At 51.3% G+C, this 21,539-nt stretch overlaps 6 protein-coding genes and 1 non-coding gene across 7 annotated transcripts; 4 read left to right on the forward strand and 3 right to left on the reverse strand.

Annotated features, from left to right (window-relative positions):
- Positions 1 to 340: 340 nt before the first annotated feature.
- Positions 341 to 5,830, forward strand: P170DRAFT_471982 (vacuolar ATP synthase catalytic subunit A; the record flags this gene model as incomplete). The annotated part of the gene is made up of 12 exons (XM_024852891.1): positions 341 to 727; positions 824 to 908; positions 981 to 1,648; positions 1,711 to 2,607; positions 2,663 to 2,715; positions 3,378 to 3,447; positions 3,542 to 3,636; positions 3,723 to 4,473; positions 4,525 to 5,166; positions 5,214 to 5,472; positions 5,524 to 5,608; positions 5,662 to 5,830. 12 exons carry the CDS (start codon positions 341 to 343, stop codon positions 5,828 to 5,830), a joined length of 4,161 nt encoding a protein of 1,386 aa, XP_024707372.1.
- Positions 5,831 to 9,772: 3,942 nt separating this feature from the next.
- P170DRAFT_350755 (uncharacterized protein) lies at positions 9,773 to 10,274 on the reverse strand (the record flags this gene model as incomplete). Its single annotated transcript, XM_024843820.1, has 2 exons — positions 9,773 to 9,928; positions 9,984 to 10,274. The coding sequence occupies 2 exons, from the start codon at positions 10,272 to 10,274 to the stop codon at positions 9,773 to 9,775; spliced, it is 447 nt and encodes a 148-aa protein (XP_024707373.1).
- Positions 10,275 to 13,718: 3,444 nt separating this feature from the next.
- P170DRAFT_422984 (uncharacterized protein) lies at positions 13,719 to 14,657 on the forward strand (the record flags this gene model as incomplete). The annotated part of the gene is made up of 6 exons (XM_024847476.1): positions 13,719 to 13,966; positions 14,015 to 14,067; positions 14,123 to 14,182; positions 14,238 to 14,315; positions 14,370 to 14,447; positions 14,500 to 14,657. 6 exons carry the CDS (start codon positions 13,719 to 13,721, stop codon positions 14,655 to 14,657), a joined length of 675 nt encoding a protein of 224 aa, XP_024707374.1.
- A 514-nt stretch (positions 14,658 to 15,171) lies between these two features.
- Positions 15,172 to 16,322, forward strand: P170DRAFT_506960 (carbon-nitrogen hydrolase family protein). Its single transcript, XM_024854433.1, has 4 exons — positions 15,172 to 15,238; positions 15,297 to 15,385; positions 15,440 to 15,831; positions 15,909 to 16,322. Exons 1-4 carry the CDS (start codon positions 15,194 to 15,196, stop codon positions 16,238 to 16,240), a joined length of 858 nt encoding a protein of 285 aa, XP_024707375.1. The 5' UTR covers positions 15,172 to 15,193; the 3' UTR covers positions 16,241 to 16,322.
- Positions 16,323 to 16,637: 315 nt separating this feature from the next.
- P170DRAFT_453600 (glycosyltransferase family 2 protein) lies at positions 16,638 to 18,469 on the reverse strand (the record flags this gene model as incomplete). Its single annotated transcript, XM_024851370.1, has 3 exons — positions 16,638 to 17,659; positions 17,705 to 17,939; positions 17,984 to 18,469. The coding sequence occupies 3 exons, from the start codon at positions 18,467 to 18,469 to the stop codon at positions 16,638 to 16,640; spliced, it is 1,743 nt and encodes a 580-aa protein (XP_024707376.1).
- A 1,331-nt stretch (positions 18,470 to 19,800) lies between these two features.
- On the forward strand, positions 19,801 to 21,476 carry P170DRAFT_433943 (alpha/beta fold hydrolase). The gene is made up of 2 exons (XM_024848610.1): positions 19,801 to 20,376; positions 20,443 to 21,476. Exons 1-2 carry the CDS (start codon positions 20,209 to 20,211, stop codon positions 21,277 to 21,279), a joined length of 1,005 nt encoding a protein of 334 aa, XP_024707377.1. The 5' UTR covers positions 19,801 to 20,208; the 3' UTR covers positions 21,280 to 21,476.
- Positions 19,827 to 19,899, reverse strand: P170DRAFT_t66. The gene has a single exon. It is a non-coding gene; the product is annotated as a tRNA-Met (tRNA).
- Positions 21,477 to 21,539: the final 63 nt, after the last annotated feature.

Here is a 21,539-nt window from a genome sequence, read left to right on the forward strand (position 1 = left end):
AATTCATTGCAGCCTTGAACGCTATTATTAAGATACCGTCATTCGGAGATTTCGTCGCGTCTGCTGCGCCATGACCGGCAGGTGGGGATGATTGCTGTTAACATTGGCATGGTCGCATCGGAGGAGCCAACAGCTGAAACCATCATCATAAAATCATAAAATCATCTCGAAGTATACTCTCGTCCCTCAGGCGATCGCACCGGCTAGAGAACAGTGCGATGAGTGGGAGGGAGACTAGCACGGCTGAGTAACCTTGACCAAGACAGTCCGACCAGATTGGACAGTTGGCTGCACCCTCTTCCAATCCTGAATGAATGATTAATTATTATTGGCAATCCGCATGTTAGGCTTGGGAGTGCGTCGACTGAAGACTCGCCCCTCCTTGCTGGATCTGATCGCCAGTCACGGCGAGCCCAAGCGACAACCAGAGCAGCGACAGGTAGAAGAGGACGAAGAAGAAGACGAGTCGTCATCACCGCCCGGGCCCGACGACCTGCCACCGCTCCCCGTTTCGCCCACCTTCCCCAGCACTGCCAGCGACAGCTCCGACTCCTCTGTCCTTCCCTCCACCTCCCTTTCCACCGTCTCCATCCACCCTCCTGTTTCACTCACCATGTCTTCCAAGAGAGGTGCCGACGCCGACGAGGCTGCCCATGGCGCCGTTTTCTCCGTTTCCGGTCCCGTCGTCGTGGCCGAGAACATGATCGGTTGTGCCATGTACGAGCTGGTATGTCCCTCTTACTTACACTTACACCTTTGCATCCAATCTCTCCGACCATGTGCCATCGCTCCGGCCTCTTCGCTAATCTACTGCGGATCCTAGTGTCGAGTCGGCCATGACTTGCTCGTCGGTGAAGTCATCCGTATCGACGCCGATAAGGCCACCATCCAGGTTTACGAAGAAACGGGTACCTCCGCATCCCATCCCCTCGGTCGCTCCTATCAAGCTTCGTGACAACTGACCCCATGCGTGTCTGCAGATGGCGTAACGGTCGGCGACCCCGTCACGAGGACGGGAAAACCCCTTTCGGTCGAGCTCGGTCCCGGTTTGATGGAAACAATCTACGACGGTATCCAGCGCCCCCTGAAGGCCATCTCCGACCAGTCCAAGGGCATCTACATCCCCCGTGGCATCACCGTGAATGCGCTGGATCGCGAGAAGAAATGGGATTTCACGCCGGGTCAGTACAAGGTCGGCGACCACATCACGGGCGGTGACATCTGGGGTACCGTGTTCGAAAACAGCTTGCTCAACGAGCACAAAATCCTCCTGCCGCCCCGTGCGCGCGGTACCATCACCCGGATCGCCGAGGCCGGTAGCTACACGGTCGAGGAGAAGCTGCTGGAAATCGAGTTCGACGGCAAGAAGACCGAGCACGGAATGATGCAGACCTGGCCCGTCCGTGTGCCGCGCCCGGTGAACGACAAGCTGTCGTCCGATGCCCCCTTCATCGTTGGTCAGCGTGTGCTGGACTCTCTCTTCCCCAGTGTGCAGGGTGGTACCGTCTGTATTCCCGGTGCTTTCGGATGTGGTAAGACCGTCATCTCGCAGAGTGTGTCCAAATTCTCGAACAGTGATATCATCGTCTACGTCGGATGTGGTGAGCGCGGTAATGAGATGGCTGAAGTCTTGATGGATTTCCCGGAGGTAAGAACCACACGAAAAACCGCATCTTTGAGTCATTCTGTGCGTGTACTGACTGGTCGTAGCTTTCCATCGACATCAACGGTCGCAAAGAGCCCATCATGAAGCGTACCTGCCTGATCGCCAACACCTCCAACATGCCCGTCGCCGCCCGTGAAGCCTCCATCTACACCGGTATCACCATCGCCGAATACTTCCGTGACCAGGGCAAGAACGTGGCCATGATGGCGGACTCCAGTTCTCGCTGGGCCGAGGCGCTGCGTGAGATTTCGGGTCGTCTGGGAGAGATGCCTGCCGATCAGGGTTTCCCCGCCTACCTGGGTGCCAAGCTGGCCTCTTTCTACGAACGTGCCGGAAAGTCGCTCGCTCTGGGAAGCCCCGAGAGAAACGGCAGTGTCAGTATCGTCGCCGCCGTCAGCCCTCCGGGAGGTGATTTCTCGGATCCCGTCACCACCAGTACGCTGGGTATCGTGCAGGTGTTCTGGGGTCTGGACAAGAAGCTGGCTCAGCGCAAGCACTTCCCGTCGATCAACACCTCCATGTCCTACAGTAAATACACCACCGTCCTGGACAAGTACTACGACCAGCACCACCCCGACTTCCCGCGCCTGCGTGAGAGCATCCGAGAGCTGTTGACCAAGTCCGAGGATCTGGACCAGGTGGTGCAGCTGGTCGGAAAGGCGGCCCTGGGTGATTCGGACAAGATCACCCTGGACGTGGCCGCCATGGTGAAGGATGATTTCCTGCAGCAGAACGGATACAGTGACTACGACCAGTTCTGCCCGCTGTGGAAGACGGAGTACATGATGAAGGCGTTCATGGGCTACCATGACGAGGCGCAGAAGGCCATCGCGCAGGGCCAGAACTGGTCCAAGGTGCGCGACGCCACTTCCGACATCCAGACCTCGCTGCGGAGCATGAAGTTCGAGGTGCCGGACGACGAGTCGGCCGTTACGGAGAAGGTAAGCCTATCCTCTTTCTACCATCTGACTGAATTGATCGCTGACTCCGGTGCAGTACGAGAAAGTCCTGCAGAACATGTCGGAGCGCTTTGCCTCGGTATCGGATGAGTGAGCGCAGACGGGCGCGGGTGTTTTTGTCGAGAGCCTGTAGCATAGCAAATTCCCATTTTAGTCTTGTAGTTATTTTGCCATGTTTTGAATGAATTAATCTCGCCATAATTCTTGAAATCGGAGATCCGGTCGGGGACGTTCTTTCAGGCAGCAAGCATTGTTTGGCCGCTTTGAGTGGCCAGCACATGACGCGTCCCAGTCCGACCACTCTGGACGCTGCCTGATGATGGCGACAGCGTCATGCCCCCTGGAGGTTGCTTCTAGACGCAGAATAAATGATTCTGCCTCGAACTGGCGCCGAATCCCGGTCTGCGGTGGTGTTGGTCAGCCTGTAGGCGTCGTGACTGCGGCTAAGTAAGGCCGAGAAGCGCAACGGAAGCGAAAGTCAACCAAACCAAGTGGCCGCTCGTCGACCTTCCCGCCTTCTCTCTACTTCCGTCTGTCTGCTCCCGCACTCCGCTGGGTTCATCCTCTCTTTATATAACCCTCCCCCTCTTCTTTCTCTCTCGCCTCTCTCGCTTCTTTAAATTCGCTGTATCTCCACCCCGCTAATACGTCGCCAGCCATGGCAAGTCCGACTGGCTTCTCGTGCGCCCTCCCCACTCCCTCTGACCCCCTGGTCCCTCGTGTTGACGGCCGCTTTTCTGACTCGTGAGCAGCATAAACGTGAACGACCCGAGCTTGATCTCGCTGGTGAACAAGCTCCAGGATGTCTTTGCGACTGTCGGGGTACGTCTTGATTTTTGTTTTCCCCTGTGCATACAGTGGTCTGCTCCGCAGCCCCTCCGTCGGAGACTTGACTGACACCGCTTGTTCGCTTTAGGTTCACAACCCCATCGATCTGCCCCAAATTGCCGTCGTCGGTTCGCAGTCCAGCGGTAAGAGTTCGGTTCTGGAAAACATAGTTGGTCGCGATTTGTAGGTTTCTCGGCACGCATGCAGTTTTGGTGGTGGATTGCTCCCCCTGCATTGTAACTGGACTGACCAGGGGTTTTTCTCACCAGCCTTCCCCGTGGATCCGGCATTGTCACTCGACGACCTCTTATCCTGCAATTGATCAACCGACCCCCCGGAAGCGCGAAGGCGAACGGTGCCCAGGAGGAGAAGCTCGAAACGACGGATAAGGAGGCCAACCTGGACGAGTACGGCGAGTTCCTCCACATCCCCGGCCAGAAGTTCCACGATTTCAACAAGATTCGCGAAGAGATTGTGCGCGAGACGGAGCAGAAGGTCGGTCGCAATGCCGGAATCTCGCCCGCCCCCATCAACTTGCGCATCTACTCGCCCAACGTCCTGACCCTCACCCTGGTGGATCTGCCCGGTTTGACCAAGGTGCCGGTGGGCGATCAGCCCAAGGATATCGAGAAGCAGATCCGCGACATGGTCTTGAAGTACATCAGCAAGCCCAACGCCATCATTTTGGCCGTCACCTCGGCCAACCAGGATCTGGCCAACTCCGACGGCTTGAAGCTGGCGCGTGAGGTCGACCCCGAGGGTCAGCGTACCATCGGTGTGTTGACCAAGGTGGATCTGATGGACGAGGGAACCGATGTGGTGGATATTCTTGCGGGCAGGATTATCCCTCTGCGCCTGGGATACGTGCCGGTGGTGAACCGTGGTCAGCGTGACATTGAGAACAAGCGGCCCATCGCGTACGCCCTGGAGCACGAGAAGAACTTCTTCGAGGGACACAAGGCGTATCGGAATAAGGCGTCGTACTGCGGAACGCCGTACTTGGCCCGGAAACTTAACTTGGTGCGCTGCCTGGTTCTGAAGATAACGGAATTGGTTACTGACTGCTGGTAGATTCTGATGATGCACATCAAGCAAACCCTGCCCGACATCAAGGCCCGCATTTCGTCCTCCCTCCAAAAATACACCTCCGAGCTGTCGCAACTGGGCGATTCGCTGCTTGGCAACAGTGCGAACATCGTCTTGAACATCATCACGGAATTCAGCAATGAATACCGCACCGTCTTGGAGGGTAACAACCAGGAGCTTTCTAGCATGGAGCTGTCGGGTGGTGCTCGTATCAGCTTTGTTTTCCACGAGCTGTACTCCAACGGTATCAAGGCGGTCGATCCCTTCGACAATGTCAAGGATATTGACATCCGCACCATCCTATACAACTCGTCCGGTTCTTCGCCCGCGCTCTTTGTTGGTACCACCGCCTTCGAGTTGATCGTCAAGCAGCAGATCAAGAGACTCGAAGACCCCAGCTTGAAGTGTATCTCGCTGGTCTACGACGAACTTGTCCGTATCCTGGGCCAACTATTGAACAAGCAGCTGTTCCGCCGCTATCCTATGCTGAAGGAGAAGTTCCATGCCGTTGTCGTCGGTTTCTTCAAGAAGTGTATGGATCCGACGAACAAGATTGTGCACGACTTGATCTCCATGGAGGCCTGCTACGTCAACACTGGTCACCCCGATTTCCTCAACGGCCAACGTGTAAGTACTAGAATTGCCCAAGTCGAAGCTAGATGCTGACCGAACAGGCTATGTCTATCGTCAACGAGCGCCAGCAAGCCAGCAAGCCCACCCAGGTTGACCCGAAGACCGGCAAGCCGCTTCCTCCCCGCGCCAACAGCCCGTCGGTGGACCTTACCCAGGACACCAGCAGCGGCTCCGGCTTCTTCGGCAGTTTCTGGGCGTCGAAGAACAAGAAGAAGATGGCCGCTATGGAGCCCCCGCCCCCTATCCTGAAGGCGTCTGCCGCGCTGTCCGAGCGTGAGAGCACCGAGGTTGAGGTGATCAGTATGTGCCCAGTTTAAGCTTTCGAGTTTCGCAGTTACTAACGGAGCGCAGAGCTGCTTATTACTTCTTACTTCAACATCGTCAAGCGGACTATGATTGATATGGTCCCTAAGGCTATCATGTACACCCTTGTGCAGTAAGTTCCCAACATTGATTTTGTCGCCACCAAGATGCTAACACAGCCCTTAGGTTCTCCAAGGATGAAATGCAACGAGAGCTGCTCGAGAACATGTACCGCAACAGCGAATTTGATGAACTGCTGAAGGAAAGCGACTACACCATCCGCCGACGGAAGGAGTGCCAGCAAATGGTGGAGAGTCTGTCTCGTGCCAGCGAGATCGTCAGCCAAGTGCAATAAATGCCCGGTGTCTCCCGCCCGTCATCTTCTCTCCACCTGTCTCAATTTTGAAAAGAAAAGAATGGTCCTCGCTTTTAAACTACAGCAAGTCTAGTTCTTGGCCGTCCAGCTTGGGGAGGGAAAGTTCCTCATTCACCTTCGAGGGAGTTACGTATCTTACGTTTATATTATCTTTTCTTTTCCTTTCCGTTCCTTTGCGCTACGAAGTCGAAGTTTCGAGCCCTTCCATACCTACCACAACACGATTTATCTACCCTTGTCGTTTCCTTTCCTCTCTTTCCCAGTGTTTTCGGATGTCAGGTTGGGGTTGGGTCGGGTTGTCAAGATTCCATATCACGAATTTGTATCGCCTATCATAATGATTGTTTTGTGGCTTGATGATGATGCTTAGTTTTCTTTTCTCTTTTTCTTTTTTCTTTGAGTCTTTTTCTCCCGTCTAGAATACAGATCCGATCCTTAGTAGTTGCCCTCCTTCTTTTTCATGTATAGTACCTAGTTACTACTACTGCTGCTTTAGTTATAGATAAATTTTACTGCTTATTATGGTTTGCTGTTTTGCTTTTGTATAGTATGAAGCAGTCATAGTTTGAAGATTGAGATAAGCATACATGTGCAGTTTGGCTGACTTCTCATTCACATGATACTAGCTGTCGCTATCGAAGCCACGGATCCTGAGAACTGTCTTGTGTTTATGGTTCATGTCCCTTATCCTCTTCCTGTATGTAGGTACCACCTATCAACAATTCACCAGAAATTGTTCCTTATCTCCGTTATTAGATACAACTTTCCCTGGCTCTGTAATCGACGTCCATGTAGGGTAGCCGTTACTCGATGATGAAAAACGTCGTATGATTGATGATGATGCTAAGTACAGAAGTAAACGACCGCCCTACAAGACCAACCGCTCACGTGGTGAGTGCCCTCACCGGCTACTAGCACCAACAAGGAACATCACCTGCAGGCACCTTTTTTGGCCTCCTTGTCACCATCTCGCAGGTTGTTCCGGGAATTCATTGCTTCCTCGATAGCCATTTAGGAAAGGAAGTGAAAGTACCTTTTAGCAACCGCTTCTGTACGGCGAGCCGCTAAAAAGAACGTGGTCGATTCATCCTCAAGTGACTCGAACCGGACCATGAATCCATCTTGCCGAACGTGTCCAGTGTAGTAGGTGAGATGGAAAGTGAACCTGAGGTTCGCTTTTCGTGTCTGCGCCAGCGTGTCTATTCTTAAGATCTCTAGGTCCTTGCCACTTGCGTTCGTCGCTAGCGTCATGATGGGCAGCTCTAACCATTGGTTTCCTTGCCAGTTGTTTTGTTCTCGGATGAATGGGTGGACTATGGCGATGTCTCCCGGCTTGGTTGAGGCTTCTCTGTAGCTTTCGTTTCCCCATAGATCAAGGTCATAAAGTCATGTTGTATGTGCACAGTATAAGAGTCTGGAGGTAGTTTGGATTTGGGTGTAGCAAACGATAGAAGATAATTGTAGTTGTAGATCAAAACACCAAACTTTGTTGAACTTCTTGTGGAATTTCCTTTGGCAATGTCTGCGAATGTGTAACGAAATGACTGCAATTTTATCTGCGCTTCAAGTGAATTTGCCCTAAAGCGACGGCGCAGACACACACGCAAGCCAACCGTCATTGACAGACTTGACGCGTAGCTCGTCTTTCTCGAGCTCGGACAACTCTGACGTGAACCACGTCAGCGCTGCATCCTGCATATATGCTTATATATTGCCTTTAACCATGGGCTCTCCCTTGTAACTGATTAGTAGAGTAGATTTGCCGGCGGCTCAGAGATGCCACAGTCCGTGTGACGATGATAATCAGTGTTTGGTGATTGTCTCATGGTAGGTTTTCATGATCGATGTTCTTCAATATTAATAGCTGCGTAATACATTGCGATCCCTTGGTCGCCATGCATGTCGATCTCAGAGCCCTTTTTTCGTTCTCGCGGTGATAATTTCTATCACTTAGTTAAGCGTCTCTCCTCTTTCTTTTCCTTTATCCTGGCCTTTGTCATGGCCTACTCATTGCCTCTGGGCTCAATCTGAACTTGTAGACTCCCCAGGCGTTGTCATCTAAGCCTGTCCGTATCCTGTGGTCTCCGCTCCCAAGTCGTCATATCCCTTTAAAATGTACCCCTGACTGGCGGATGGCATGCTACCATGTAATATGGCCGACCGTACCGGTTCAATATATGCGATGAAGTTGAATTGAAAAGGCTAATTCCTCCAATTCATATAGCCGCGAGGCTTGTTCAACTGCTGATCGCTCGCAGGATTTCGCCATGGTGTTAAAATCAGCCAAGGAAGAGTTGCTGATTTGTCTCCACAGAGGACATAATATTCCCCGAAAACCGCGAACGATAGTCTACCGTTCGCCTGGACGACCACTGGGCCCCCTTTGGGTTGTCTAACTCGTCGAATTAAGCCACCTGTGTCAAAGCCTGCAGGCCAACACTTCTGTCTCGCCTTCGCGGAAACAAGTCCTTCCTCAACCAGCTTGGCGATCCAAAGATCGTATAACTTCGTGTATTTGGGTGGCAGATCGGCTTCCTCTGGGTCATGGGAATCGAGTGAGGGACAGTACGGCAAATTTTTTGGTGCAGTATTGATGTGCGTCGTTAAATCATGGGAGTAAATTTTGGTAGGTAGGGGTCCGCGATTGCGTCCGGACGAGGACGAGGCAGCTGCCTTATCCACGGCCGTTTGCCAGCCTCGAGCGCCGACCGCAACCTGCTGAGGAGGAGCCATGAAGAGCGACGAACTCGGAGAGTGAGGATTCAAGGGTTCGGAAAGTGAGAGTCAACGAAGGCACTGTCGCAAGGCTAGAACAGCTTTGTTGAAAATTCGCAGGTTGTCTCCTGTTGCGAACTATCTTTGACACTTTGACGATCCTCTTTTTCAAGAATGTAGCATGTTTTTGCGAATAGCCGGTGCCTCTCTAGGTGATCGGAGAGGACCAGGTCGAAGCTTATCCACAAATCCGGGTCAAGGATCAATTAAACATCGGCGGCAAAAGAACTAGACCATAATACCACCAGATCCCCCAGGTCCAGAGGATCTATTTCGGATTGTGCTTCATTTTGATCAGGCTACAGGCCTTTCTCAAAAGGAACCCAACGGCAGCCCACACAGAAATACCCGGACGGTTCGTCTGGAGTATATCTAGCATTCTTAGTCACGAGAGTCGCTGGTCTCTTAGAGGTTATATTCCTCTCCATGATGTTGCTTGAGTATATCTGTCTTCATTGTCAAGAGTGCCTATAGGGGGTTTGGGACCCACGATAGCTGCGTCCGCCATTTTAAAAATGGTGACGGGGAAAGTAGAGCTTAAGAAGACAATTGGTCACACCGTACTATTCAAGGATTTATATCCCAAAATAAAGCTTGGGATTTGTCAATGTATGCTTCTCTTTCACGCGCTTTTTTCGTTATCTTGCAGCGAATTGACATTTAGGTTGCCCTCTGCTTCCGTTGTAGATGTGTTATTTTTGGACGAGTCGATGGAACAGCCTGTTTACCATGGCATAAAAGTTCAAATATCGGTTCGTCGGTGACATTTTCATCATTTGAAACATGCTAAAATGGTAGTCCAAATGCGTTTTCTGTGCCGTAATACAACCATCTGCCAGATTATTGTAGGCACGGCTACTGGTATTCGGCAATCATACTCCTCTATCATCTCTAGAATAGCTTCTCTAGGGTATGGAGGAAGCTGACCCGGAATATACCGCGGAGCTTTCACAAGAACGGTAGTAACGTAGAGCCTTACTCCGCGATGGCGCACTAGTTGTGTCTTGCTGGTATTTTGGACTTTTTTTTCCTTCTTATTTCATTGAATAGTGTCAACGAACATTGTTCCTTCGCTGAGTGACCGATCATAGCGAATGGGTAGCGGTTGCCCGTCTCGAGATATTGAAAGAAATCAATTGAACGCGTTCAGAAAAGGGAGAGTTGAAAACTGCTCGACATACGGATAATGTATCGAACCTCCAAGGTCGAACCGTCGGGGAGGGGTTTAAGAAACATTTTGGTATTGTTCATGATTGCTGATGCAAGGCGTGTTAGGAAATTTTGGAGTTGAGTCATGTTGAACTGTGACATAACAAGTTAGCATAACTAGCTAGAAGAGAGAATATAAGACACTTACAGCAAGCTTAATTTGCACGGATCCAGAGCCACTGGCTCCATCCACAACTCCGAGTTTCACATAGGCAGTCAGGGTAAGCTCTGGCGTGCCACAACACTTTAGTACACTGGCCGCGTCAAAGAACTGCTGACAAGCTTTGGCTTCCCAGTCTTCGTCTGCCAGCGAGTACTTGAGCGAATTAGCCAGGCGACTAAGCAGACTTCTGATGACTGAACGTACCTTGAATAATATTGACGCTTTACTCCACTGAGCGGGCATACTTGAAAGGGGTGTTTTCGAGGGCTCGATCATTGCTTGTTGAGCCTCAGATCTTTGGGTTTCGAGAGAAAAAAGCGTGGCAAATAACATGATTGATGGTCTGAAGAAGCTAAAGATAAGAAAGATACGGAAACTCTCGTGACGTGCAGGCATTGTATCATTCATTATCTTCTCGTTGCTCGACAGAAAACGGTAGCAAGACACAGCGCTCAACATTCCGGAGAACGTACTACCATTCCATTTTGTCCTTCGCATAGCGTCTGGCCAGTCCGAGGAAGGTGTAAAACAAGGGTAGTGCAGACTCCGGAATCTTCAGTCAATAAGAGGGCTTGACATAGGCTGATAGTACGTATACGGGACCCTGTAACTTCGTTTCGGCTACCTGGTTTTGTTCGTGCATATTGTCTGCTTTCATAATCGACAATATCGTTCGCTTTTCCACTTGTATTCCAAGTTCACGAATCGGTCTTTTGACAGCCATACTGGTCTGAATGACTTGTTTGTATGACCAGTATATTGTATATGTTAGTTGTAGTGCTTTCGTCCATTTCAAGCCGGTGATAAAATAGGATATTGGCCTTGTCAAATCCGAAAATCCTTGGGGCTCGGAAAATGCGCAAATTTGCTGTGCCGCTGCTCTTTAATTGGTTTGTAAATAATAGAACACACTAGTTCTGAAATCGATATCAGGAATGCAAATTCTAACATTTTCAATCTTTCTGAAGCTGAATGGTTCGCCTAAATTATATAGTTAGCGCCCATTCTCAGTAATATCATTCAGAATGTTGATAAACCAAAGGGAACCGTGGTCAAGATGTACGGGTAAGATCTGTCATTGAGTTGACCACAAGGTCATATCTACCGGATTTGACTTACCGTGCGGCAGCTAGGCCGGCCGTGATTGTCACGACCAGGGCACCGCGATTCGCAGTACCCGTCAAGAAGTAGCACCCTCGTCAAAGACACACGATGAGGCAGAGACACGTGGCAGAGACCGGACGCACTACCAAGGAGATGCTCGAGCAGTAAGAGTCCTATATGTACAACTCATGAATGTTTTGCCATGGTGACCTTAGCTGATCTGGCAAGCATTCAACCTCCAGATGTCGTTTTAGTGGGCTTAAAGTTCGCTTTCCATGTCTGGGACCACATGAAAGAGAATAAAATGCCCCAAACAGCGATGTCATTAAAGCCTATAGGCGATGAATGGGAGTGTAGGTCAATATTGATCGAACAAGTGTCTAGTATGGGGCTGTAAGGTTTGAAATCGATTGAGAGGGGGATGGGAGATGGTTGGAAAGAGGAAGATGGAAGGGGGAGATGGAGGAAGTAGAAGATATTTAGTAATTGGCAATCAATATTGTAGGAATTCAGCGAGATTCCGGATGCCTACCGGAGCGTTCCGCTGACCTATCCCAAGATGATGTCATTCGATCATGTCTTATGGGAGGTTCCATTAGTTGATCACCGCCTTGATCAGCATAAATAGGGCCTTTCTGCGTGTATCTAGAGCTTCATCAACAACAACCTTTCATCTATCTGTTTTCTAGTCAATTGAATTGTTCTATCGTGGACCACCCCCCTCTGCCAATTTCCTACAGGTTATGAGCCCGGAGCCTTTAGGGGCTACCGTGGTATCTAGTCCTTTCCTCTTTGAGCGCTTTTGAAGTTATTCCCGCTCAGAATGTCTACTGTTTCGCCCGCTCAGCAAGAAATCGAGCAAGAAAACCACTACTTATTACGCCGCAGCGTTCCTCTGTTCTCCCAGCAGTAGAGAACCCTATACAAACCAAAACGACTGCGTGCTACCCTCAAACCAACCGTCCATTTAATCGTCTAAATGAATGAAGAAATCGTCCTTCCGAAGTGCCCAGCGAGTTGCTGAGGCAGCCTTATCAATCAAGTTGATTATTGTTTGTTTTATTGATCGAGGCGATCAATCCTTTGTGGGCAGGGTGCTTTCCTCTTGTTGATCGAGTTGAATCAACCCCGTGTGGGCAGGTGGCCTACCATACGTCTAGCGAGGTGCTGAGGCGATAAAACCTTTGTTGATTAAGGAGATAAATCAACCCCGTGTGGGCAGGGTGCCTACCGTACGCCTAGCGAGTTGCTGAGGTGATGAATTGATCGAGGTGGTCAATCATTTGTTCTTATTGATCGAGGTGATCATTGTTCTGTATGGAGGCGAGTTGCCTACCTACCTGTTTTACTGTTTTGTATTGCTTCATGTTTTCCAAAAGGGGTAATGATTCGAAAGATCATCATCTTGAGAGGGCGTGTAGGAATTCAGCGAGATTCCGGATGCCTACCGGAGCGTTCCGCTGACCTATCCCAAGATGATGTCATTCGATCATGTCTTATGGGAGGTTCCATTAGTTGATCACCGCCTTGATCAGCATAAATAGGGCCTTTCTGCGTGTATCTAGAGCTTCATCAACAACAACCTTTCATCTATCTGTTTTCTAGTCAATTGAATTGTTCTATCGTGGACCATCCCCCTCTGCCAATTTCCTACAAATATAGAGTGAATATATATTCACTTCAGGAAGCTACCATTCCAACCGGGAACTCTTCGATGAATGAATAATTCTGTCTTCTAGCTAATATAACTGACTTTGGAGAATTTTCTTTTCCTTTTGGCATGGTGAAAGGGGCAAATAGAAGTAGTTGGAAGCTGTCTACATAATCCATGAAGCCAAAATGTGTGTACTTTGCGTTTGCTATGTCCATTTGCTATTATACCCCGTGGTATTGAGTAGATAACTTAGGGTAGTCATTCAGTGCATGATAGACCATGGCCCCGAGTTGTATAGGGGTCGATGGGATCATGGGATCAAGGAATTATACGGAGTACATACGGCGTCCAAGAGGGATAGTTCCACTCAAAATGAACTAATTTGAATATTGTTTTTACTCCGTAAATTGTTCCTCTATCACTAAATAAAGTCCCGTCAATTCAAGAGTTTCTAGACAACTGTGGAGCCGGTAAGCACCAGGGCGTGAAGCTTAGCTGTCTTAGAATCAGCCCATATCCACCACCTCCGGGATTTGATTTTGAAAGTCCCGCAAACATGTTTGATTTAATTCTCCGGAATAACCCACCAACTCCGTAAAGAGTAAATAACGTGAGCGACGAGGACCTTGCCCTCCACCCATGGCTCAATCCCAGACATTGGTGGACCCACCGTGTATAGGAATGACACTAGGGCGGACCAACCTCCGAGATGAAACGAGTCTCCCCTTGGCGTCACTGGAAGAGTTGCCGGTGGAGGTCCCCTGAACTACACCAGCGTCCCGGAAATTAAGTGGGTTTCAGAGCCCTGAATCGCATTGTCGGAGAAACTATGCCAGTGCAAGCAGAAGAATCGGACCCTCTCCGTGTCCTGGATTGATATATAAAACCTTTCTCCCGGACTGAAGTTTCAGTCAACCAGCTCGAACCTGTTCTTCAGTTGAAACCCAATTCCTACCATCAAAATGCACAGCTTCGCTGCCCTCGCCGCTCTCGCCGCTGTCGGCCTCGTTAACGCCCAGGAGAGCATCGAGTTCGGCCCCGCCTTCTCTCTCGGCCCTACTCAGTCATGGATCCGCGAGGCTACCACCACCCTGGTGCTCCCCGAGGTCCCTAGCCCCCAGGAGGACCGTCTCGCTCTGTGGCCCGGTATGGGCACCAGCGGTGGTGACCTGATCCAGGCTCTTGCCGTCTCTTTCTCGGACCCTAACGCGTGAGTTGAGATGATTCCAGATGGTGGGATTTTACTGACAGTTATAAGCAACTGCGGCGCCAAGGAAGGCCAGTGGTGCACCTGGGCTAGCACCCTGCAGGGTAAATACAACTCGCTCCGAGGTCCAAGGGATTCGCATAGCTAACAGAATCATAGACACCCAGCTGGGCGGAAAGCAGGTCCCTGCCTCCGCTGGCGACAAGGTCGAGATGCACTGTACGTCCTCAACCACATCCACTCGTCCAAAGAGCGACACTAACAAGTCAAACAGACAAGTTCAACGACGAGACCAGCAAGTACGACCAGACCGTTTCCATCAACGGCGAGGTTGTCTCCACCTTGTCGACCAGTAAGCTACCCAAATCCTCTCCAGTCTTGTCCACCATACTAATACACAACCTAGGCTCCGGCCAGGCCCAGGGCTGGGGTACCGCCGTCGAGGCCCAGGACAACGCCTCCAAGAGCAAGGTCGCTGCTCACAGTATGTTCCTATCTTTTCTTCACAACCGCTCAGCGGATGCTAATAAAAGCAGAGTACGTCGACACCACCATCATCCTGAACGCTGCCGACTCCACCTTCGCCGGCACCCTTGGCCTGAACAACGCCGACTCGACCGGCCTGAACACCGAGGACAACAAGACCTTCAAGGTCGACACCATCACCATCAACGCCCACACCTTTAACTTCTAAATGACTCGCCCGGGTGGTGAGTTTGGTTTCTTGGAGTGTATATAGCAGTGTATATATAGAGCACGGATATGTTGATCACTTGACGTGAATACTACATTCTCAGGTGCTGAAAATGCATAATAATTGCGAATAATATTTTATGTCCATTTTTGTAAGAAGCGAAGATCTCAAAAAATCTCAAAAAAAAAAAAAAAAAAAAAAAAAAAGTGATCACGGACCCTTTAGCAAAAACTGCCATGGGCTTGACAGGAACTACTGCAACAGTACAGTGCACGGGACCCTCGAAGCCCTATATCCAGCCCGTGGAAAACGACACGCAGAACAGTTCGCCGCAAATAACCGCGATAATGAGGGCGATAAAGTGATAAATCTCCCATTACTTCATCTGGCACACTACCCCAACTCCGCGGACCCACTTATACGGATCTACTCCAACTCCCCGCGATATCCAAGCTATCTCCATCTCCCATCCATCATCCCTCTTACCAATTGATTTATCTAGAAACATTGCGCAAGACAGTCCATACCCAACGAGAATGCCACCAACTAAGCGCATCGCCGTAGCCCAATGGCACATCAAAGTTCGTCGCGCAGCAATTCCAACTCCAACCAGTGAGCTAACCACGACGTAATACACAGGACCTCGAAATCGAACACAACCACAAAAAGGCATGCCAATACATCCGCGAGGCCGCATCACAAGGCGCCGAGCTCGTCGTTCTCCCTGAGTAAACAACCTCTACCTCTCTCTCCCACCTCCACCCACTAAAAACACCAAACAGATACCACCTAAACGGCTTCATCCCCACCTCCCCCCTCTACGCCACCCAAGCCGCATCCACCCAAAGCTACCTCACAACCTACCAGGCGCTCGCGCGCGAGCTACAAATCTGCCTTGTCCCCGGCACCATCGTCGAGAAACACGGCGACCGGCTCTACAATACCGCGTACTTCATCTCGACGGACGGGTCGATTCTCGGCTCCTACCGCAAGAAAAACATCTGGCACCCTGAACGCCCCTACCTGACTTCCTCGGGGCCGGACGAGCGACATGAAGTGCTGGATACGCCGGTCGGCAAGGTCGGGCTGCTAATCTGTTGGGATTTGTCGTTTCCTGAGGCATTTCGGGAGTTGGTGGTCAAGGGCGCGGAGGTGATTATTGTGCCGACTTTTTGTAAGGCTCCTTCCTCTCTCATTTGGTTTTGCTGGTACCCCTCTGAAGAAATAGCTAGCTAACCGGGGCAAATCAAGGGACGAAACACGACGCCTCGCCTGCCCTCCTAGCGGCGAACCCGGATTGCGAGACCCTGCTTCTCGAATCGATGCTGACGGCGCGCTGTTTCGAAAACACGTGCGCTGTGATCTTTGCGAACGCAGCGAGCTCCGACGAGGACAGCGAGGGCAAGTTCCTCGGTCTTTCGGGCCTGCATGTCCCTGCGCTCGGGGCTGTTGGAAAAATGGGCCCCGGGGAGGGTGTGTTGGCGGTGGATATGGATCTGGGGCTGGTGAGGCTGGCGGAGGAGAATTATAAGGTCAGAGCTGATTTGGGGAGGGAGGGGTGGCATTATGGGTATTGGTTTTAGTGTGTTGCGTTGGGGATGGGTTTGTTTGTTGTGCCAATCTATCTCCCTTGGGATCAGACCTGCAGAATTTGCTACTCCTAGTCATTCGATTATGGAAAAAGCCGTAGCAATGCCCCACCAGTGAGACAAAGTACCGAGTTGTAACTAGATATCAAAGCCCACGTCCTCGAAACTGGCTATGGAAATTCCCCAAGTCGCTTCTCTTACCTGCGACAGTCGTCTCGAAGCTCAGTCGGGTTCCACGGCTGGTCATGATGGCTCCTGGTCTCTTCATACTATATAGATCTGACTTAACCTATTCTAAACTTTCTTTATGCCTCAAAATAGTTAGTTCGTTATACATTATACGATCCATCAATCAATCCAACAATCTAAAATCCACAGGATTAAAAAAACTTCAAACCCTCCCCCCACCAAACCCCCCAGCATTCACCACCGCACCAAAAACCGGCTTCCCACTAACCCTATAAACCAACCTCTCCGTCGCGAAATGCGCAAAAACCGCATGAAAAGTCGGTACAGCGCCGAACAGCGTCCCCGCGACAGGAAAACAAACCCTCTCGGCAACCTGCGCCAGAGACCACGCTCTCCTCTCTGAAAAGCCCACCTCCTCGCCTCCCAGCCCCGCGGCCAACATATCGCCTCTCCGCTGGGCCAGACACAATCCGTACCATCTCTCGAAGAGGCTCAGGCAGATGTTCATGCCTAGGAAGGAGAGGGTGCGCAGGATGGAGGTTATGTTTAGGGTTGAGAGGATGGCTGGGGGGAGGGAGGTTGGGGAGGGGTGCAGATGCGGGTATGCGGCTGAGAAGATAAGGAGGAGGAAGATGTGGCAGGGGAGGAAGTGGGCTTCGAAGAGGAGGTGGAGGAGGGCGAGGTGCCGGGGCTTGGAGAGGAGTTTGAGCGAGGCGAGCGAGGTGGAGTTGCGTGCTGCAAAGCCGGAGTCGAGGGCTCCCCACATGTGGCGGAGGGCTTGGCGGTAGCGAGCGGTGCAGGTGGAAAGGGTTCGAAGGGATTTGGATCTGGAGCTGGCGTCGCTGGAGATGTTGCATTGGCTGGCGGGGATGTGCACGACGCGGGAGACGACAGTTCCGCAGGTCTCGAAGTAGCATTTCAGCATCATGTGCATGTCCTCACCGATGGCGGTGGGGTCGGTGTCCCAGCCGCCAACGCGGTCTGCGAGAGGCAGGGACAGGGAGTAGACGGAGGTGGGGATGGAGATGGGCGAGGCGGGATGCATGGTGGACAGGCCGGCGAAGCTCCAGAGGAGGTCGGCGCAGCGGACGAGGATGGGCGTGTCGTTGGAGTTGCGGTCGAAGATGATGGGGCAGGTGTAGAGGGTGTTGAAGGCGTCGGTGGGATAGGTGAAATGGAGGCGACGGATCTCGGTGAAGTAGTCTTGCCAGAGATGGGTATCGGCTGGAGGGGTTAGCATGTACAGTTAGTATCAGGGAGAGTGCTTACCGTCCATGACTGTGATTATGATATTGCATTCGGTGGAATAGAGCTCGGATCGATGGACATCGGCCACGTACCGAGCGGCGAAGGAGACGTTGGAGCTTTTCCCTGCGATCTCGCCGGGGATGTTGGAGGGATGGAATGTGGCGCGGATGTCGAGGAAGCAGGTTTCGTATGCCGTGAGCAGACTGGTGGCCTTTTCGGAGCTGCCGGTCTCTTTCTGCTCCATGGCGAGGTAGATCTATCTAGTCAGATTGGATCGAAGTTGGGATCGAATATACTTACTTCATACTGAGCTCGTGCGCGAGGATGGCTGGCGAGGACGTTCAGAGTGGTTCGCAGAGTATCGATATCTTCGCTATAGTTCGGTAGAATGATAGCATGAACGACCTCGTCCTCTTCTATTGAAATGTTGTCTATCTCGAAAACCGACGAGTCAGGCAATTTCTGGCTTGACGTTCCTTGATAGCCACTTTCGCTGGGAGAGAGATCTGGTGCTCGAGAGACCCTTCGATCAATGGCTCGTTTAGTCTCCACGGGGATCCTGAGCAAAGCCCACGCCAGACGGACGGTAAACGCAAACATATTAGTGTGCACAAAGATACTATAGACCATGAAAACTCGCTGGGCCAGGGTCAGGTCTTCCGGGTCTGAGGGCGAGAGCGGACGTTTCCATGGTAAAGGCACGAAATCGGCAGTCAATAGCAATAGAGCGAGGAGAATGATGACACTAAAACCAGGTAGGCAGCGAGAAATCCAGCGCGATATCATTGTGAAGTGTCTGGCAGCTTGATTTGGGCCCTACTCGAGGGAGCAGAACCTACAGAGTATAAGAGCTCATGCTCTAGGGGTAAACAGATGCCTATGGTAGTGTTGATCTACTCATTTTTAGGATGTCGAGTCTATCGTTGAGGCCATTCATATCATCACGATGCCCGTTGGTGGTATTCCATTTGACCATGATTCAGGGTATTGAGAGAGTTTGGATGATCAGACTTAGACGGGCCGATCAGTTTAGAGGTCTCCCTATGGTAAGGTAGAGACTGAAGAACCGTCAATAGTTCGTCCATACAAATTGTGCCCATTGGTGCCTGTCGATCAAGGGGAGAACCAGGGATGGAAATCTATAATTGATTTAGGGGGGGGCACTCTTCAGCAGAATTTGGCAATCTGAACCACCTGCAAAATATTAAGTCAAGTTTTGTTATCTCATAGAAATATCGCGTTTCAATGTGCTGGCAAGGTATGTTTTCAGATCTAATGCACATATATTAGCCGCATGCAGGTGTAGTTTTACTTAATACCCATTAACTTGATTAACCTCTTGCTAATCTTCACTATGAGGAATTAAGCCAGGATATCCCATGTTTGGTGCTTTAATTGCTGCTAAACTAACCTTATTCTCGAATAGCTCGAGCAACCAGAGCCGGAGCACACCGTCGCCGTAACAATGCTGATTGGCCGACAGTTTACACTTCATCTCTCCTCCTCCCACCAATAAATCAAGATCCCGGACCACATGGTCAGGGCTGTGGCTAGATCTCGCAGACTGCAGACTACGGTGAGCAAATTGCAGATATGAGCGGTGAGTGCATCAGCGGTAACGATAGATCCAGTCGATAGGTAACTGCCCGGCATGCATGCAGGATCCCTGCTGCACACTGCTGTGGCTGATGAAACGAGAAAGTGTCGCGAGTGTCGAACAGCATGGCAGACTGGTCGGGAGAATAAGGGGAAACGTTGCCCTGAATTGTGTTGTGTCGGGAATTGACATGATTTGAAGTGGTCACGGAACGATATATCTCACTTCCTATGGGCTAATCTGCGACTATCAAAGCCACCATGTCATAGACATAAGGATAATCCCGACACGGTGACCATTCAATTTGACTCAGCATGCCTGGTCTAGGGAACGGATATTCGGTCTCTTGAAGGAATATCACATGTAAAGACCGAATGGTCATAGGAGAAATGTGGCAAAAGTCAACTGGAACTTCTTAGGGACGGCAGAGGATCTAAGAAAAGCGAATAAATAAATAAATAGATACATGGATATTGAAAAGAAAAGCAAAAGAAGATAAAAAGAACCGAAAGACGGAGGGGAAGGATTTCCAAAAGCAAAAAGAAATAGCATGTCCTGGTTTCGATCCAGGGGCCTCCGGGTTATGAGCCCGGCGCTCTTCCTCATGAGCTAACATGCTGATTGTTGAAAGTACGGAACTTATGAAGCATTATAAAGGACAACTGCTACGAAGTCGTCCAGGAAGTTGCAAGTCTTCCACTCGTTTCTCTTCCCTGCTTTTTCACTTTATGAGTTATCCAAGGCTCTAGACTCTCGCGGTCAATTGGTCACCCGACAAACTTTGGCGTCATCCGGCGAACCTCGGAATCAGCTGCCAAGAATGCGGGCCATGTGAGATGGCCGTCAGTCCCCGGTGCTCCACCCGCCAAATGATCCTTTTCCCCTTCCATACTCTAGACTCCCTGCACCACTCCAGATTCCAACCACAATGGCCCCGTTAACAGCGACTGAGGTTGTCAACCACCCCGCCTACAAGGCTGTGGGCTATAATCTGACCCCTACCGTGTCTGGCACCCACCCAGTGGCCCACAACCGTCGCGGGGGCCCTTTCAACCTGTATTACGAGATCCATGGCACGGGACCAATCAAGACTGTCGTATGTGCTCGAGCCTTCATCATCTCCCATTCACTCGAACAAAAGACCAAGTCTGACAGGCATTAGTGGATCATGGGGCTCAACGCCTCGCACCAAGACTGGCGCCGCCAAACCCGGTACTTCGGCCACGAGCACGCCGACAAGTACAGCTGCCTGGTGTTCGACAACCGCGGCGTCGGCCAGTCCGACAAGAACGTCACCTTCTACTCCACGTCCGAGATGGCCCGCGACGCCGTCGACCTGGTCGCCTCGCTCGGCTGGATCGATCTCTCCGCCGCCCCGGCGCGCGCGATCCACGTCATCGGCGCCAGCATGGGCGGCATGATCGCCCAGGAACTCGCCATGTTGATTCCCGACCGCCTGGCCAGCTTGTCGCTGTGCTGCACTGCGCCGCGCCTTGTCCGCACCGCGCCGTTCATGGAGAACCTGTACCAGCGCGCGAGCATGTTCATTCCCCGGCACATCGACGTCGAACTGGACCAGTTAGCGCATTCGATCTTTGCGGATGCGTTTCTGACCCAGCCCGATGAGGAGCATGAGGATGCGAGGCTGAATTTTCCGACGAAGCGCGATCGGTTCGCGGCATCGGCGCTGAAGAAAAGGGAGGATACCGAGGGGTTCACGAAGAAGGGGTTCATGTTGCAGATCGTGGCGTGCTTCTTTCACCAGAAGACGGCGAAGCAGCTGGCGGAGTTGGCGGAGAGGGTGGGCCGGGAGCGTATTTCCCTGCAGCATGGGACGGAGGATCGCATGCTGACGTTGAAGCATGGGGAGATTCTGAAGGAGGAGCTGGGCGAGGGGGTCGTGTGGAAGGCCTACGAGGGGACTGGGCACATGCTGGGCTGGGAGAGAGAAACCGAGCTGAATGGGTTCTTGGATGAGTTCATACAAACGTGGAGCTGAAGCTGGTATGGAAATCAGCTCAGATGCGTTAATCCCATGGTATAGAAACCGTTGACCAAAATAGCAAGATGACAAGTGATCTTGTATCCCCAGACCCCCCTGCACCGTCACCTGCCCCTACCCATGACCTTAGTTATCCCAGGATGCCATCATTAGGACGAGTAAAAATAGTACAAGAAAAGCAAGCTTTCCCCCAAACGCCATATATCTTTACCTCCCCAGCCAGCCCATCCATCCCCCATAACAATCTACAATCTACA

This window comes from Aspergillus steynii (genome assembly GCF_002849105.1).
Source record: "Aspergillus steynii IBT 23096 chromosome Unknown P170scaffold_2, whole genome shotgun sequence".
NCBI classification, from domain to species: Eukaryota; Fungi; Ascomycota; class Eurotiomycetes; order Eurotiales; family Aspergillaceae; genus Aspergillus; species Aspergillus steynii.

Coding starts and splice junctions, on each gene's coding strand:
- P170DRAFT_506960 (XM_024854433.1), top strand. CDS start 15,194: ATGCCACCAACTAAGCGCATCGCCGTAGCCCAATGGCACATCAAA. Junction 15,239..15,296: donor TAGCCCAATGGCACATCAAA/GTTCGTCGCGCA, acceptor CGTAATACACAG/GACCTCGAAATCGAACACAA. Junction 15,386..15,439: donor GAGCTCGTCGTTCTCCCTGA/GTAAACAACCTC, acceptor AACACCAAACAG/ATACCACCTAAACGGCTTCA.
- P170DRAFT_433943 (XM_024848610.1), top strand. CDS start 20,209: ATGGCCCCGTTAACAGCGACTGAGGTTGTCAACCACCCCGCCTACAAG. Junction 20,377..20,442: donor CGGGACCAATCAAGACTGTC/GTATGTGCTCGA, acceptor GACAGGCATTAG/TGGATCATGGGGCTCAACGC.